This window comes from Theobroma umbraticum, unplaced genomic scaffold, assembly GCF_002168275.2.
Source record: "Theobroma umbraticum cultivar Fairchild unplaced genomic scaffold, ASM216827v3 scaffold_30.0, whole genome shotgun sequence".
Classification (NCBI taxonomy): domain Eukaryota; kingdom Viridiplantae; phylum Streptophyta; class Magnoliopsida; order Malvales; family Malvaceae; genus Theobroma; species Theobroma umbraticum.
The window spans coordinates 5,015,093-5,032,737 of record NW_018397254.1 but is presented as its reverse complement, the minus strand read 5'-3'; the positions used below and the strand labels follow the sequence as shown (position 1 = coordinate 5,032,737).

At 35.2% G+C, this 17,645-nt stretch overlaps 3 protein-coding genes across 4 annotated transcripts; 2 read left to right on the top strand and 1 right to left on the bottom strand.

Annotated features, from left to right (window-relative positions):
- The first annotated feature begins 1,756 nt into the window (after window positions 1-1,756).
- LOC110419042 (Galactosyltransferase family protein) lies at window positions 1,757-7,121 on the top strand. Of its 2 annotated transcripts, none has more exons than XM_021431921.2 (11): window positions 1,757-2,324; window positions 3,455-3,554; window positions 3,647-3,693; window positions 3,878-4,089; window positions 4,175-4,238; window positions 4,334-4,406; window positions 4,952-5,072; window positions 5,169-5,256; window positions 5,341-5,466; window positions 5,548-5,657; window positions 6,245-7,121. In XM_021431921.2, exons 1-11 carry the CDS (start codon window positions 2,221-2,223, stop codon window positions 6,391-6,393), a joined length of 1,194 nt encoding a protein of 397 aa, XP_021287596.1. In that variant the 5' UTR covers window positions 1,757-2,220; the 3' UTR covers window positions 6,394-7,121. The 2 variants fall into 2 exon arrangements, with proteins under 2 accessions (XP_021287596.1, XP_021287588.1); XM_021431913.2 differs by having other exon boundaries at window positions 3,632-3,693.
- A 4,479-nt stretch (window positions 7,122-11,600) lies between these two features.
- CP5 (Polyketide cyclase/dehydrase and lipid transport superfamily protein) lies at window positions 11,601-14,975 on the top strand. The gene is made up of 6 exons (XM_021420308.2): window positions 11,601-12,570; window positions 12,821-12,983; window positions 13,152-13,328; window positions 13,414-13,497; window positions 13,921-14,002; window positions 14,276-14,975. The coding sequence occupies exons 1-6, from the start codon at window positions 12,218-12,220 to the stop codon at window positions 14,716-14,718; spliced, it is 1,302 nt and encodes a 433-aa protein (XP_021275983.1). The 5' UTR covers window positions 11,601-12,217; the 3' UTR covers window positions 14,719-14,975.
- A 1,130-nt stretch (window positions 14,976-16,105) lies between these two features.
- Window positions 16,106-16,634, bottom strand: LOC149527722 (Avr9/Cf-9 rapidly elicited protein). Its single transcript, XM_089782793.1, has one exon. It carries the CDS (start codon window positions 16,518-16,520, stop codon window positions 16,266-16,268), a length of 255 nt encoding a protein of 84 aa, XP_089638919.1. The 5' UTR covers window positions 16,521-16,634; the 3' UTR covers window positions 16,106-16,265.
- Between the last annotated feature and the right edge of the window lie 1,011 nt (window positions 16,635-17,645).

Below are 17,645 nucleotides of genomic sequence, written 5' to 3'. Positions count from 1 at the left end.
TTTTACTCTTTACCTAAAATTAGAGTCCGTGACAAATGAACTTGTAATTATAACATAAATATATAAATAAAAATATAACTGTTAAAAAAATTTAAGATCCCACGTTCGAATTATTTAGGCCCTTTTTTCTTTCCAATTTTTACAGTAATTTTCATATTCAAATCTGATAATGTTTTAGCAGGAATCTTGAACCAATTAGAGCACTTGATTTGATCACGTCGTGTTGTCTCAAATTAGGACACCCCGCTTTCGCTGTTTTCCCCATGCGGGAGATGCGCACCGCCTTTGCGTTTCTTCTTGAGTTGACACGCTGTCATTGATAGACCATAATGTCCTCTACATTTTGACGTATTTACCATGTAGCGCCTTATCCTTTTTTTTGCTAACTGCTTAGCTATTGCTTAGCTGCCTTTCTGGCTTTCTGTTTTAAATTTTGAATTTTTCCATAAAGCTATGTTACAGGACAACCTAAGTTTTACCTTTTCCGTTTGGACCAAACTGCCCTCCTTTCTGCTTTTCAATTTAGGTCACCTCAATTTCAAACCTTTTTTCTTTTTTTTTTTCCTTTTATTGTAGCATTTGTATTTGGAAATTTCTTTTTCTTTTTTCTCTTAACTTTCCCAAGGACAAATTGTTTTATCCAAGTGGGGAGTATCACCCTAAACAAAATTATAAGAAATATTATTATCTAGAACTTAACAGATTCATGCATTTATAGAATCATTACTAGTAATTATAAATGTGTAAAACTCATCATTTCACAAACCCAATTTTTTAATTATATATATATATATTCATTGAAGAAATGCCTATCATTGAAGTCTATTAAGACAAGCATACATGTGGCTTAGGTAATGATGGTCCATCATTGCCTAGAATTATAGGCATTTTACATTTATCATCTTATTCTTTCATGCCATATAGTATAATTTTATATGGACCAGTTCAATATGCACACATATGCATATGACATCCACATGTAATAATCTCACTTTTTTTCCTATTGGTCTAGCATGCGTATGTGATGTAAATTGAATCACTAACCATTCAAGACCAAATCTACAATTATTGATTAAAGTATTCATAGTAGATCAGCATTTAGTAGCCGGATTTCCTAGATTTGTTATAATTCCCAAAGTTAACATGAATTCTTTATTAAGGGTAGTTGAAAAGGATTTTGTTTTTTTAGATTGCTTGTTAAGATAATAAAACCAAGTATTTGATTAGTCTTTCTTCCTATTGAAGAGTTATTGAATCAATTAAATAGAATTTTAATAGTCGAATAGATGCAAGCACATCGAGCCCCTAATTTGAACTGACCTTTTCCAATTAGTTTAGCTCAAGGAATTAGGAAAGAAAGTGACCGGCTGACTAAGGACCCCAAAAAGAAGCATTGCTTAATTATATCAATCAATAACATTGCAAATTGTTCCACCAGATTGCTTCACATTGTGGCAATAAAAATTGATTACAGCAAGCAAAATTGCTCCATTTGGCTGGAATTGTTGGTTGGGAAGGCCTGAACCAGTGTAGAAGGTCTTGCATTATCAAGCTTGAATGCTAGTTATTACCACAATGCCAGAAAGTTTTAAATCTGCCCCACATTTTCTACCTGAGAATATTAAAAGATAGGCAAGAGAAAGAAAGGAAACTACCCACCTAACATAACTATATCCTTTAAACAAGTTCACGCACCTGGGGTGGGATGGTATCCTAGAAATTTCCGTTGAAGGGAAAACAAAAAAAGTCTGATATTAAATTAAATAATTGGCCAAAAAGAAAAAGAAAATAGAAAACTTTAAAGACGAGGGGAGGGAAAGAGGGGTATTGTTGGAAGTAAAGAGTTGTCGTGACTTCTGTCAAAATATTATTTTTTCTTGTAAGAAAACCACGAAATGGAGCACAACATAACATAGTTTAGAAGCCGGCCCAATCTCCGCCGTGGTGATTTTGATTGGGTTGAGAGAGAGAGCTGAGAAAGGAAAAATCTCATCTCCATTGTTGCCAAATTTGAACACATATCCAATTGAATACCTGTCTGTTTCAGTTTCCAGGGATTATTTTGTTGTTGTTGTTGTGGTCTGTTGCTGTGAAGGCTTTCTCTTTCTCTCTTGATGGGCTGTTCCTTGTGACACGCAAAAAGTTCTGGGAGAAAGAAAAAAAAAAACAAAAGGAAGAGGAAGCTTACTTAAAGCTGAAGCTCTTTAGAATTTTTCTGCAATGGGTTTAAGTAGACCTCAAAAGCCTGGCAATGGAGTTTCTACCAGATGGGTTTCTGTCTTTTGCATTGCCAGCTTCTTCTTGGGTGTTCTTGTTGTCAACAGGTTTGTTTTTTTTTTCTCTCTCTCTTCTCTAAGTGGAATGTGCATGATCAAGATCTTGTTTTGAAGTGACAAACTTTAAGATTTGCTGTTCCTTTTTAATGGGTTCTAAAATTTAGAAGCTTTAACTGTTGTTTCATTTCCTTGCCATCTTGTTCCTGTATGTACATGTTGGAGGATCTTGCTAATTTGGTGCAGAATCATGAAGAGAAATGCCTCCTGATAGATAGATTTGGATATTAGTTTGTTGGATTTGTGGTTCCAACTGTTGAATACAGTGTCCAGTGTTCTGGTTTTGGTTTTAGGTGGATCATGTGAATGATTTTGCATAATTTTTAACTTGTTCATGGGCTTGTCTTTGGTTGATCGGAAGATGCACACATCAGTAAGACCTCTGGTTGACACTTGAGGCTAGCTAGATTCGGAGGTCTCATTAATGCTTGCTTTGCGCGTCCGTTGTTCTGCAGTAGCACATGGAGGCTGGAGCAGATTTAGTAATGCATGTGTCTGGAAAATATCAAGATTAATCCCGTTGAATTTGGGTTTATAACATCTGCAATATGAGGAGTTCTTACTTGAGAGCTGGGTTTTTGAAAAGTTGATTTTATACTTTGGTTCAAAAGCCAGGAGCTTGCTGATGGGTGGGAAAATAATAGCTAAACACTGAGACTAGTATTTGGCAGATTTAAAAGGATATAAAATGTAGATATTAGCCAGCTGGTGGAAGCTAGTGAAAGAGATATCCCTGACAAGGAAAAATGGTCTTTGATAATAGGAGAAACTGGTTCTTGAACTCTGATAAGCCGGGATATCACAATTAAACATGAGCATCAAGTTGTCATCTGATGTTAATGCATCTATAAATTATCACTTTACTAAGGTCACTTTTTTCAATTCACCATTTCTTTGTGTGTCAAACTTTGAACAAATCAGTTGCATTATATCAGTGCTGTGGTTTCTAGAAAGGAATCTGTCTCTTTAGTTCAATCCCTAGTGGAGGTGGGAGTCAGTCCTAGGTTCCCTATCATTGCTGGTCTGCATTTCTATGTTCTTTATGTTGTTGCATTTGTTTGTTAATGCGAGTTTTCTGTGCAATTATGTAAGTGTGCATTGACTAGTGGCTTTTCTTACAGATTTTTGGCTATATCTGATCCAGTCAAAATGGATGAGGAGGCTTCTTCTGTAAAGAAACATCAAAGAAACGAACTTCATCCCATAGTTAATTGTGATAAGGTAAGTTTAGAGTACAAAGTTGTCATAAGTGATATTGCATGCAAAGAATCTTGACGGTGTTGTCTATATTATAACAGGATGCTTCTTTTCAGGCAGGTGATATTCTTTCTCAAGTTTCACAAACTCATGATGTAATTATGTAAGTTTATATGTATGGTTGAAGAATTCTTTTATTAGGTTATGGATTATGTTTTCTCTTTATAAATCAGTTCTTATCTTGGTTTTGTTTTTTATCTTTGAATTGAATGCCCAAAGTAAATCTTGGGTGTCTACATTGTGTTTAGAACTTAAGACGGTTCGCATGATACATTTAATCATTTCAGGACATTAGACAAAACAATCTCCTCATTGGAGATGCAGCTAGCTGCAGCTAGAGCTGCCAAAGCAGACAGTGATGAAGGATCTCCGATGGTCACAAAATCAGGAATTGAGAAAGTGAAGGAACGCCAGAAAGTTTTCTTTGTTATGGGAGTTATTACTGCATTCAGCAGTAGAAAACGAAGGGACTCAATCAGGGAAACTTGGATGCCTCAAGGTTTGATTCAATATTCTTTTGACATCCTATCAAGCATTTTCTGGAATCTAGTCAATTATTTATACCTTGAGGTTATGGTTCTTAGGGAAGGAGTTAATGAGGTTGGAGAAAGAGAAGGGAATTATAATGCGATTTGTTATAGGACACAGGTAACTTCAATTCCAATTTTGAAGCTTAACTTTCACATGCTAGTTATCTTGCTTAGAATGATAGTTTGGATGCAACATGTGTCTGTGGTTCTCAGTGCAACCCCAGGTGGTGTTTTGGATCGTGCTATTGATGCTGAAGAAAAGCAGCACAAGGATTTCTTGCGCCTGGTATGCTCCTGTTTACTTGCCTTGTATCAAATTGATTATTTATATTCTCTGATTATGGTGTAAAAAGCATTATGATGGATGCATTGTCTTAGAATGTGAAGAGCCAAATATCTATAAACCTTTTTGTTTAAAAAAGATGTATTTGTATAACTAGAGTATGGTTTTAAACCTGGTTAAATAGAGGAGAAAGATTAATCTAGTTCTCAAGTAGTTTGGGGTTAAGACTTAGTTGACTTAAGTAGTTACCTGTACCACTTCTCAACTCTAACCTCTTGCCTGGACCCAGTTTAAAAACATCTACCTGCTTTTTCTTGTCCTTTGCTTATAAATATTTTTAGTAGTTCCAAATATTATCTTGATGAGCACTTCAATGAAGGTAGGCTGATAGTTACATTATTGTTAAACATCGAAGCAGGACTTGTTGGTTTCGAAACTGGGACTTTATTCTCAAGAAATTTATTGGATGTTAAATCATGGATTAACAAAAAAAGGTTATTTATAGTTTCTGTGAAGCTTACATGGAATTGTTTTTTCATTTTTGGCAGAATCACATAGAAGGTTACCATGAATTGTCATCAAAAACCCAAATATACTTTTCCACAGCTGTTTCTAAGTGGGATGCTGACTTCTATATAAAAGTTGATGATGATGTACATGTAAATCTGGGTTAGTGCTGTTGCATTAAGTTTCTCAGCACCTTCGTTTCTTCTTAATAAACAGATTTGTATCAGGTTTACTAAATTGATTTGGAATATTCTACAGGCATGGTGGGTTCTACACTGGCCCGCCATAGATCAAAACCCCGTGTTTATATTGGTTGCATGAAGTCTGGACCTGTTCTGGCACAGAAGTAAGGATTGAATTTTGTGTATATTACAATCATCATTGCTGCATTTTTTTTCCCACCTTAGTTACCTCTTGCTCCTGTGTACAGAGGGGCTAAGTACCACGAGCCAGAATATTGGAAATTTGGTGAGGAGGGAAACAAGTATTTTAGGCATGCAACCGGACAAATATATGCAATCTCCAAAGACTTGGCCACCTATATCTCAGTCAACCGGTATAGCCTTTTTCGGCAATAACATTTATTCATGTTATTTTTCTTAATGATACGTTGATTATATGTTTGTTTTCTGTCTAGGCATATACTTCATAGATATGCAAATGAAGATGTCTCTTTGGGTTCCTGGTTTATTGGTCTTGATGTGGAGCATATAGATGATAGAAGTCTCTGCTGCGGTACTGCCCCTGGTAAGATGGTTGCCATTATGCTTTCCCCATGCAGCTTGCTATTCTCATGATTTGATAGTTTTGGCTTTTTATAAATGCTGTGTCGAACTGAAAGCAATTTGTTAGCCTTTTAAACTAACTTCATTGTTCATTGGTGAAATTATCTAGCAACTTGACATAGGTGATCTCTTCTTTCTACTTCCTAAATTTATGTATCAGATCCTTAAGTTTGTATACCTAGGTTCTTAAAACCATACTGGCTGATCGATTCTGGGAGCAGTAGAAATTGTTAGCCATGATTTTGAGAACTTTGGGCATTTTCTTCCAAGTCATATTTTGCTCTCAAACAACACATTCAAGATAACTAGCAATTAAAGATTTTTTTTTTTTAAAAAAGAGAAGGATAAAGAGAAGAGGAATGACAAAATGCTACGGTGATTATTTTATTTCCAATAGAAACTAAAAAGGGTTGAATCTTCATAGTCAAATAGCTAAAATTAATACCTTAAACTAGTGCACCGTGTTTACTCTGTATTCTTGATTCTCTCTTGCCATCAAGAGTGCATAAAAATAATCTTTCCTTGACAATGTTTAAATATCTTTGATAGATTGTGAGTGGAAAGCTCAAGCAGGGAATCCCTGTGCTGCATCATTTGATTGGAGCTGCAGTGGCATTTGCAAGTCTGTAGAGAGAATGGAGGAGGTGCATCAGCGTTGTGGGGAGGGTGATGAAGCCATCTGGCACACCAGTTTTTGAAAGCATACCACTAACCGGGTTGTAATATATGTGTATGTTTGATCCATGCTGTGCATCAAACAAGGCCAGCGCCTGCCCCGATTTTTGCCTATTCAATGCCTCGGGACAGTTGGTACAGGATTAAATTAATTGAAAAAAAAAGTGAAAATCTTTAGTTTTGAAGTCTCACTTTCTTTAACTGAAATTGACAAGAGCAGGTTCGCATTGTTGTACAATGTATTTGAAGCATTAGAAGGTTAGATCACAAACCATTTAAACAAGGTTTGCAACAATGTTTTAGTCACCATCTTTGAGTGGGGGACCCGTTTCGGCTTGTTAGGTGTAGGAGATGCTTTCTAGGCCCGGAAGGCGCTAGTTTTGACGTAGGCCTATTGGATGGTGACATGACCGAGCCACGGGAGATTGTTGATCAACAAAGAGAAGCTAGAAGACGGCAGATACATTGGCGGAACTCTTCAGTTGCAATATGCAAAAGGCAACAGTCGGAATGTTTCTTTTTCAGTATTTTTTTGTGTTTAAAATGTTAATTATTTAATCAAGCATATGCCTTAGATTGTCTTTAACTATTACCTTAAAACTCTACGGTAGGATGCTTACATCTTGATAAGATCGCCCCATCTCTCGAATTGTGAGTCCTGAGGAAGATTGCTGATGCTGATTCATCACCAAATACTCAAGAAGGAACCAAGGCTTAAAGTACAATCTATCTCCAAAATTATTTCCATAAATATCCATTTTGTCCCGTGATATGCCATTTAAAGGAATATATATATATATATATATATATATAGTAGTGAGTCAGAATTTCATGTTTAAGGAAGTGAAAAAAAAATTCAAAATTTATAAAGGAGAAAGTATAAATTTTGTTAGCAATAGGGAGTAAAATTATAAAATTTAAAAAATAAAAAAATTATTAAATTTCAAAATTTTAAGGAGACGGGGTCCTACACAAATGCGATAAAACATTATAAAAACTTGCATCAATTGAGAAAAAAACTTAGAACTTGTTTAGTTTAGTTTTTTTAACTTAAAAGTTATTATGAAGTTTGTATGAAAAATAGTAATTTTTAAAATTAACTTAAAGCTAATTGGTAAGTTGTTTGACAAAATAAATTATATAAATTCTAATTTTGATTAAAATTATCATAAAGAGTATTAATGTCATATTTAATCAATTAATAAATCAAAGCAGATCAAGTTTGTTTCGAGTTTATATGTGATTTTATATGTTAAAATAAGAAAATTTATAAAAATTGAAGGGAGAATACTTTTAAATAGTAACTAAATGTAGTTTGAATTTTGAGTTTTTTTTCTTTTAATCTTTGTAGAAACAAAAAGATCTCAAAATTTGCTATTCTATTTTTGACTTTTCTATTTTTTTAGTAATTTTTATAAAAACAAGTAAAGGAAATGGAAATTGCAATTTATGTTGAAGAATGATGGTTTACAGAGGAAGGGGGAGAAAAGGAAATCAATTAAGAGAGATAGGTATTGTTTGAAAAGTTGATGTATTTTTTTAAAAAGAAAAAAGCTCTTTTTTAGAGCTTTTCTTAAGTTTTTATTTTTAAATTTGTTTTTAAAAAAACTGTTTTTTTATTTTAAGAGTTTTGCAAAAATCCTATTTTGAAAATACTCCTTATCTCTTCTTATCAATCTTCCTTTACTCTCTCTTTTTCTGCAAACCATCATTCTAAATTTTTTTTATTCTTATAAAAATTAAAAAAAATAAAAATTTAAAATTCAAAACTACATTCAGATATTATTTTTTATTTTTTTTTTACTTTAAAAATTCTCTTTATTAGTTGATATTTTTCAATTTATTATTTGATATGATAATTATGTGATGTTTATTTATTCTTAACTTCTTTATAGTGTATATAATATTTGATGATTATAATTGAAATAATTAATTAAATAGATCAATGATTGTTGAGATAAATTAGATGAAAATTGAAATAATATTTGTTGATTATGATTGTTGAAATAATATTATTCATGGAAGTGACCTTTATTGGTAAAGATATCAATAGATAAACGTGATTTTCCTGAATTATTACTACCACCTTAGATTTCTGCTCTTTTTTTATGGGTTTTCCTCCATTATTAGGGTTAAGGGTTTTAATAGTCGATTCATCTCTCATTTTTTTTATTTGATTTACTTATTTTATTTTATTTATTTATTATTATTCAATAAAAAATTATTTATGAATTATGTGTTACTTATAAATTATTTGTTGAATTCTTTTTTTATAATTTATTATCAGTTATAAACTTTATGTTATATAAAAATCTTTTTTATATTACAAAATTTTATTTTAAATAGATAAAAAATAAAGTTAATTTTTTTTATTTTGAACAAAGAAATTCATGATTAATAAAAAGTAATTTATTAAATACTTTTTATGATAATTTTAATTAAAGTTAGAGTTTATATAAGTTGTTTTATCAAACAACTTATCTATAAAAAAGAGTTTATTAAAAGTAAATTTATTAAATAATTTTAATTTAATTTTAAAAATTATTATTTTTTATAATAGCTTTATAATAGTTTTAAAATTAAAAAGAAACTAAGCTAAATATGCTCTTGGCATGATTTCTTTTTTTGAGACGTAAATAAATTGAACAAAAATCAGACCAAACAGACATATATTATGAGAGGCTTTGATAGTCAAGTATATTCATTAGTTGATGCATAATCTTCAAAATTTAAAAATTTAAATTTTATTTTTTAAAATTTTAAAAAAATATTTGGAAAAAACATATTGTAATTAAGAGCTATCCGTAAGGATTCCTTGTATTCCTAAACCTTCGTTAATGAAGCATATTGTAGTCAAGAACCGTCCATAAAGATTCTTTGTATTCCTGAGCCTTTGATAATCAAGCATATTGTAGTTAAGAACCGTCCATAAGGGTTCCTTGTATTCCGCACATTTATACTAGCATGATCTTGAAAATTACTGCAACTTTAGACATCACATTTTTGTGTTTTCCGTGTGCTCTATTTTGACTTCCGTAGTCAACCAGAAGTTTGGAAAAAGGCCGATTAAACGTGTAGATCGTGTTCCAGTCCTGGAAAATGAAAGTGTGATTTTGTGGTTCAGTGTTTGCAGAAAAAACTGTACGGATAAAACCTACAAATCTCTAGGAGATTTTATAGTTAGATTGAAATCAACCCAGAGACGATTATCTTTCTTTCCATGAAAATGATGTGCATGAACACATATGCCAAAAAACCATGGAGCATCTTGTTTCAATTACAGCACTGTTTTCACGTTCGAGTTCTGGCCGCCCTATTCACCGCCATGTAGGGCACCCTCAAACAGTCTATTTCCCGTCCTAAAATTCCACTTCCTCAAAGCCTAAAAACCTTTGGTGTAATCATAACTGGAGGGTCAATTCAAACCTCCAATTAAGGCTGTGCGGCTGTTCATACCAAACGTGATTCCATTATTTCAAAAGGCGATGTTTCACAAAAAACTGTTTTCAGAAAAGAGAGTCGATACCATTTTGATTTTTGTTCCGGGACCCAAACCCAATTTCCATTTCCATGAGAAGTACAATTTGCATGCGGAAAGCATGGTCGTTTCCTGAGCTTGATTAGCCTAGCACTCTGAGATCTATCTCGTGGCTATTAGGCCTCCAGCACTCCTGTAGTAACTCGTTAGAGTCAAAGAAAGAGATTACACTTTCCACGCCAAACCGATGCCTTGACATCACAGTGCAAAAGCGCATGATAAAAATAATGCAGTTGGTGAATTGACAATAATGCTTAAATGGCTCATAGTCTCATGGTGGTTGGTTTTTATATGGGACCCTAATCTCTTAGGTACATTGGGGTAGCTATGCCTGATAGTATTATTTTTGGAGAATTTAAAATCATTATTTTCGAGATTTTTTTATGCTTAGGCATACAGCCTTGTCATTAGAAAGTTAGGCAGTCTTATTAAAATTTAAAATCTCAATCACTTGTAAGGACAAAAAACCTCCTTGGGATTTCTCACGCCTAAGTACCTACTTAGATGAATACTATTCAAAGGCTAACAAACATATTTCAATCTCTTCAAACATATACAATATGTAAGCATAAAGCATCGTGAAGTAATTAGAATAATTTATTAGAAAGTTTCAAGTCAATTTTGTTGACAGTTGAAACCTTGTTGTAGATTCAACACCCTCAATTAATTGACCAAAAACGAGTCATAATGACCAAAGTTAACCATATGCTTGGGGGGTCCTAATATTTTATGTTCCTGGTCCTAACAATTCAGTTTGCATTCAGATTAAACTCCTATTTCAGTCAGAAACTGGCGACGTTAATCCGCGTCCAGTGTCCTGGCTGATTACTTCAAGTATTGAAGTCAACTTATTGCTTTATTTGTTTAATTCAAATGGAACAGTGTTAGCATAAATTTTATTGAAAAACAAGGCTACACCAAACCCTTGCCCATTGTCGGTGACAGCTTTCCCTTCAACAAAATTACTACTACATTAGCTTTTTGGTTTCAAATTAACCATCTATTTAAGTTTTGACAAAGATTTTGAATCGGTGTTTTTTAGTACATGCTATTCAAAGATCTCTTCAAGCATGGCTCCCACTCTGTTTTCAAGAGAGGGAAGATGGGCAAGCTCTCATCAAAACCATATGCTAATGACTAGAACCCCATTAATGATAAAAAATTGACTCACCATTTGGATAGATTGATGATGTGATTGTTCAAGATACATCCAGATTTCATTATGCTGTAACTATATAAATCAGGTAACTACTGTTATAAACATGGTTAAATAATTCAATTGCTAATTATTACCTTTCGATAAAATATTTCATTTAGAAACTTCTGACATGAATTTTGAATTTTTTTTGTTAATAATTTTACTTTTTATTTGACCTGAATATAAATTTTGCATGTGATTCAAGCCCCATAAACATGTTTGATAGCACTAATGCAGAGCTGAGCCAAGAACACTAAACAGAGACATAAAAGAAGAAAGTTTATGGACAACCAGCACAAAATAGTCGTAGTAGAAAACAATGTTGAAAAAGTAAAACGAGTATGGGAGCGGAGAGAGAGAAAAGGGCAAGGCCAGGCAATGTGAAAAAGGAGGAAACGCGGCGACCGCAAACTCTGATTGCCACATCAAGACAAGGTATGAGATGCCTCAGTATTTAAGCCAATAATTAAAGGGAAGAAAGCATATGCCTCCTCATCAACAGAGCGCTAGGCAGCCGTCCAACCCAACCAACTAGCAAAGCATTTTTTACCTAGGAACCCTTCAAACGTTTATCCATTTTTGCCCATTTAGTGCCCAACATTTGCCAAGTCTCTGCCCTTTGTCTTTGGCCAAATGTTGGAAACCCCAAGGTCAGAGCAAGTAAGAGTAGAAAAGTAAATGGGAACCTTATAATATACTGAGAACAACAATAGTGGTAAGAACGTAAAAATTTGTATGGAAAAATAAAAATTTAGTAATGGTAGTCTCTGTTCGTTTATGGGCCTACGGTAATCCAGGGAACACGGCTCTCGACCGCTTATCATCAATTCCTTATCCGTAAGCGCTTCATCACTTGTTGTCTTGTTTCTCCTCAGCAATTCCCATATCTTTATCTCTTCGCTCCAATTATATCTTTCTTCTCGTATTATTCCCCTCCTCTTTTTAAACAAAAAAAATAAACCCCTTTCAGCTTAAATTTTGTGGTTTCTTTGGTCTGGTTTTAGTGGTTTCTTTTTTTTCTCTATCTTCAAACAAACCCTCGAGTAATCCTGCGCTTAACGCTCACTCTTTCGATTTCCATCGAGGGTTTCTTTCTTTCTTTTTCTCTGAGATGGGTGTGGTTTCAGTTTTTCTGGAGATTTTGAGGAAACCCACAATTGGGGATGTGTTGAGCGAGTTAATGATGTTTATAGCTCCTTTATGGGTTGCTGTAATAGTTGGGGTTTTGGTTGGGTGGGCTTGGAAGCCAAAGTGGGCAAGTTTAGGCAGAGAAATGTTGATGGATTGTTCTGGTTCTAAGGATTCAACTCCTGCTGCTTCAGAGTCTTCTTCTTCAGGTTTTGGTTCCATTTCAAGCTTGAATTTGATCAAGTTTCAGTTGCCTAGTTGCATCCCTTGGATTGCAGATGATGGGGCTCAAAAGGATCCTTTTTCTTTGCCACCTACCATTGATTCCGATTGCAGGTTTGCAACTATATCAATTGCTTTCTATTTGTCCTTTTTTTTAACAAAAAATAGCATTTCTATTGGATAGCAATTGGGATTGTAGGGAATGATGTTATGAGCTGAAAATTTCCTTACACTTAATAGCTTTTAAAAGTTAGTTTGGGGACTATGTTATTTGTAGTTGTAAATGGTATATGAGATGGAAGTGTAATGGGAATTGGGATTGTATTTGATTTTCCTAACAGCTAATATTTGTGTAATTGGGCAGTTCATCACAGATTGGGAAGGAAAAAACGGGTTTTGTGACAGATGAGGATTTAGAGCATTTGTGTAAATTAGTTGAAGATAAAGATGGAGGTCCTGCTTGGATTCAGATGATGGATCGCTCTACACCAACTATGGGCTACCAGGCTTGGCGAAGAGATCCTCAGGTATATTTCTCCTCTTGAATATATAATATAATATATTAGAACTAGTAAACTAAAAACAAATTTGCAAATGACTGTGCTTGCTGGTTCTGTTCGCTATGTAAATTTGTTTATTTGCATCTTTTTTGTAATACATTTGATTGATTGAATTATGTTTTTATTGTTCATAAGACTGGCCCTCCACAATATCGTAGCCGGACTGTTTTTGATGACGCCACTCCTGAGATGGTGAGGGATTTCTTTTGGGATGATGAATTTCGAGCAAAGTGGGATGACATGCTTGTTAGTTCTGCAACTATGGAGGAGTGCCCCACCACAGGGACCATGGTGGTCCACTGGGTTCGCAAGGTTTGCAAAACCTTTTTTACTAGTTTCTTTTGGTGGTTTTCATTTTTGTGTTACATTATTTTCTAAAGTGTACTTTGTTTTGCAGTTTCCCTTCTTCTGTAGCGACAGAGAATATGTGATAGGTCGTCGGATTTGGGAGTCTGGGCGGTTGTATTACTGTGTTACTAAGGTAATCATCCTATTCCATTCTCTGGTTTTCAGCTCTGATTACAAGTCCAAAAGTTAACAAGCCATCTCTATTATGGCTTTCTGGGCTAGGAGATAAGCCTCCTATATTATTCTGTTTCCTTTCTGCATTTATAGTGAGAAACAACATGGTTGCAACTGATATTTTAATCATATAATTAGTTTGGATATCTATCTATACCTTGTAGGTTTATAAGAATATTATGTTGCACAACAGAAAGGGAAAATAGTTCTAACCTCACTAGGGAAAGAAATTATGCGAGATGATTGCCTAATCTTCGAGTTGTATTAATCTGTTTATTGCTTGGCTGAGTCCATATTCTTTTAAGCATTGTTGGCCAACTCTGTTTTATATAGTTTTTGAAGTGCAGAAGTTTACTTCTTAGCATCTTTTTACACATTTCAGGGAGTACCATATGCCTCTGTGCCAAGAAAAAACAAACCCAGGCGTGTTGATTTGTACTATTCAAGTTGGTGTATCCGTGCAGGTATTAGACTTCACATCATGTGTTTTAGGTTTAAATTATTTTTCATTTTTTCCTGTGCTGTTAGGCACTTTGAAACTTGCTCTTTCCCAGGAAAAGAGAAAATTGGTTTTGGTTTTGTATCAAAGTAAAGAAACGGAGAATATCTAACTCTTCCTGTAGATGGATTTCCTAGGAATGCCAATTTGTCATGGACCATTTATGTTTCATTAATTCAAACACATACTGTAATATAAATTCCAGTCAATAATTTGTATGTGTTATTTGTCAAAACAGTTGAATCGAGGAAAGGGGATGGTCAGCTGACTGCATGTGAGGTGTTACTTTTTCATCATGAAGATATGGGTATACCGTGGGAAATTGCAAAGCTCGGAGTCAGGCAAGGTATGTGGGGAGCTGTTAAGAAGATTGACCCTGGCTTGCGTGCATATCAGAAGGAGAGAGCATCTGGGGCGCCCCTATCACATTGTGCTTTCATGGCTCAGATAAACGCTAAAGTAAGTGCAGACTACCTGAGATCCTTAGAAAGCAACAGTAGCGATTCAACAGAGCTTGAAACACATAATAAATCTGAGAAACCATTGGGGAGGAACATTCCCAAACTTCTAGTTGTTGGTGGGGCTATTGCCCTTGCTTGTAGTCTTGATCGAGGGCTCTTGACCAAAGCTGTTATATTTGGAGTAGCCCGAAGATTTGCAAAAATTGGGAGGAGGTTGTAATTCAGAATGCATTTGTCATCATTCAAGGATGCCAGCGAAGCAAATTACCGCTGGAATGAAGTCAGATGTCGCCCTTTGCACTTGCCTGCTTTTAAAGGATTGAAAGGTTGTATTAGGTTTTTTCTGTTGGGGCAATGAAGCAACTTCAGATCCGGTGAAATAGAAAAGATCAGATAGTTGGATTTTTTTAAATGGCCATGTCAACAAAGGATCTCATGCTGCAAAATAAACAGAGAGCGAGTTTCCTTTCTTGTTCAGTTGCTCATCTATCTTAATTCTTTCTCTCGCTTAATTATAGCCTTTATCTATCTTGATATGTTTCCTTCCTTGATTATAGCCCTCGTCTTAGTACTTTTTCTCCCTTGAGTGTTCTGGAAAGCATGGAATGCAAGGTGGATCACTTATTTAAGCAGTTGGCCGATTTGTCAAAGGAAGTTGGTGATGACAAGCCATTCTTAGGATACCATTCATTCTTCCCGCCGATATTTGTTATGTTTCATGACTATTAAGACAAAGCTATTTATAATTCTATACTACTACCGAAACTTAAAACTCAATGCTATGAGTCACTGGGACTAGCCTAGCAGCTCCCTTGCCTGTACTTAAGAGGGAAAAATTGTCATAGGTCATTTAAAAGGACAAAGAAAAACTTAACAGTAACATGATAAGACAGACAACTTGATGCAAAACGTGAGCATTGGGAAACTGATCAAGCGACCTGGTATGATAGCATCTGCAAGTTGCATAGCAATCCTAAATCATGTTTGTCAATTCAATCTGTTTTCTTGGTAGCCCTCAACTCAACTTTATTGGCAAACTTGTTCCAACCGTGTATTTCTTCAAGGTTGTGATCATGGTAGGACCCCTCAGAGGCTTCTTACTCATGCGCAATGCTGATACGCAATTTTGCATACTTTTCGGGTAGCCAATCATCAAACTGATTTCCGAGACGTTCTATTTTACCCCTTCTTTTTCTGCTTGCTTTTGACCGCCAAGACATAAAGAAGGTTCTGGTACAAGTTTATCTACGACACATCCTCAACAAGTGCGATCAGATGAAATCTCAAAACGTATAGAGATCCTCGATCTTTGTTCCTGGTGGGTCGCTAATTGCCTTCCTCCATGTTGAATTGGGAAAAATAATATGTGCATTATAAAACAGATTTAAGGTATACTTCGATTTTTCCTCTTTTTTTTTAACCTTTTTTTCAATGGTGGTATGACAGTAAAGATCGGTTTAGCACTATTCGACCCAAAAAGCGCAAAGGAATAAGTCTATTTCTTCCTCAAAGGCGAGGAATGATCACAAATTGAAGGAAAATAGTAAAAATTTGCTCGGAAGTTGATCTATGATCCATGAAGCCAGACCGGATTTAAAACATGAATATAAATAAAGAATATCAATTAATTAACTAAAGTTCCAAATTTGTACATATACAGTATGAATTAGTTTCTTCTTGAAAAATTAAAGCCCCTCTGTTTTAAAAGCAAAATTGTATTACTTCAATCCGAACGCAACAGAAACCCCTGAATAACGATCTTCGCCACTAGTAGGAAACAAGGGTCTCAAAGCAGTTCAGCCCGTCCAGCTCTGGTGCAAACCGGGGAGCCGTGACCTGTTGCTTCTTCTCAACGTTTCCCTCTTGCTTTTTCTTCATGTTTTCAGTCACCTTATTGGTTACCCCTCTGCTACCAAGGAAGCTGTTACCATGTTTATTGGTTGTGGAGGCAAAGGAGGGCCTGACTGCCTGTCCCAAGAACTCGGCACAAAAAGCATCAAAGGAACTGAAGATTGAGTTCATGTTGATTGCTTGGTTGCTTGCTTGCTTGTTCTTCTTTTAGTTGGATTGCTGACCACCTGGAAGAGTTCTGTTTTGCGAAGATGCTGTTTTGATTGATGAGAAACCAAGGCTCGAGGGAGGCTATATATATAGGGGAATCAGGTCTTCGATAAGTTGAAGGGAAAGGAAAGCTGGCCTTGGCTTCCAAGTTATTTCTTTCTTTATTTCTTCTCTTCTTGTCGGATTAGGACTTTAGGATTCCGCGTAACATGCGAAAAAGCCTGGATGCTCCTGTCTTCAAATTCGTGTTAGTCTGCTCCTGGTGGGACCTGGGATCTCTATCGACTTGGAGGGGCCTAACCTGGCCTAACCAAGTTCCGTCTGTTTAAAAGATAAAAACTCAAGCTCTAATCAAATCCGAGCCGTCCATTAGCGGTCAACGTTGGTTTACTTTCGCAAGGCAGGTGCGCGACTTTGTCTATTTTGACTAGACAATTCGACGCCCTCCATTCATAATGCTAATATAATAGTAGTAGCATTATTTTAGAAGGTCCCCGCCATTGTGAATGGATGGTCTGGATGGAGAGGACCGCAGCTGACGCGCTAAATATCTAGGAGTTTCATAGGTTGGGTCGTTGACCCATTCGTGATTGCTTGCGACTCGGCAGGATCCAGTTTGCGTTAATATTACAAGGGAATGGGAAGGTTAACTGAACCTGGCACTTGGCAACCTTCTTCTACCTCCTCCAATTTCAAATAGCTTTCAAACAGTCTCAATTGGCTCAACCTTTTCTTTTCCTCTTATGTAATTTTTTAAGGTAATTCTTCATAAATTCTAATAGCAACAAATTTATGAATAGTTGGACAATCAAATCGGATACTCTTAACATATGTTTTTGACCCGGAAGTGAGGATGAGGAGGTGTTTCAAACTCTTTTGATGGGTTTGGAAACATATGGTACTATTATCCACACATGTAAACATGTTAGAGGTCAGAAGCTGTTGTCATTTATATGCGCAATGAAGTTGTTCACAAGAAATGTATTTATGAACACAAGACCCAAAGTTTTTCTGGTTACAAGTTGGGATTGAAGTAGATGTTTCAGCTTTGCACAGAATACAGGCCGATACCAAGTAGCAAGACAT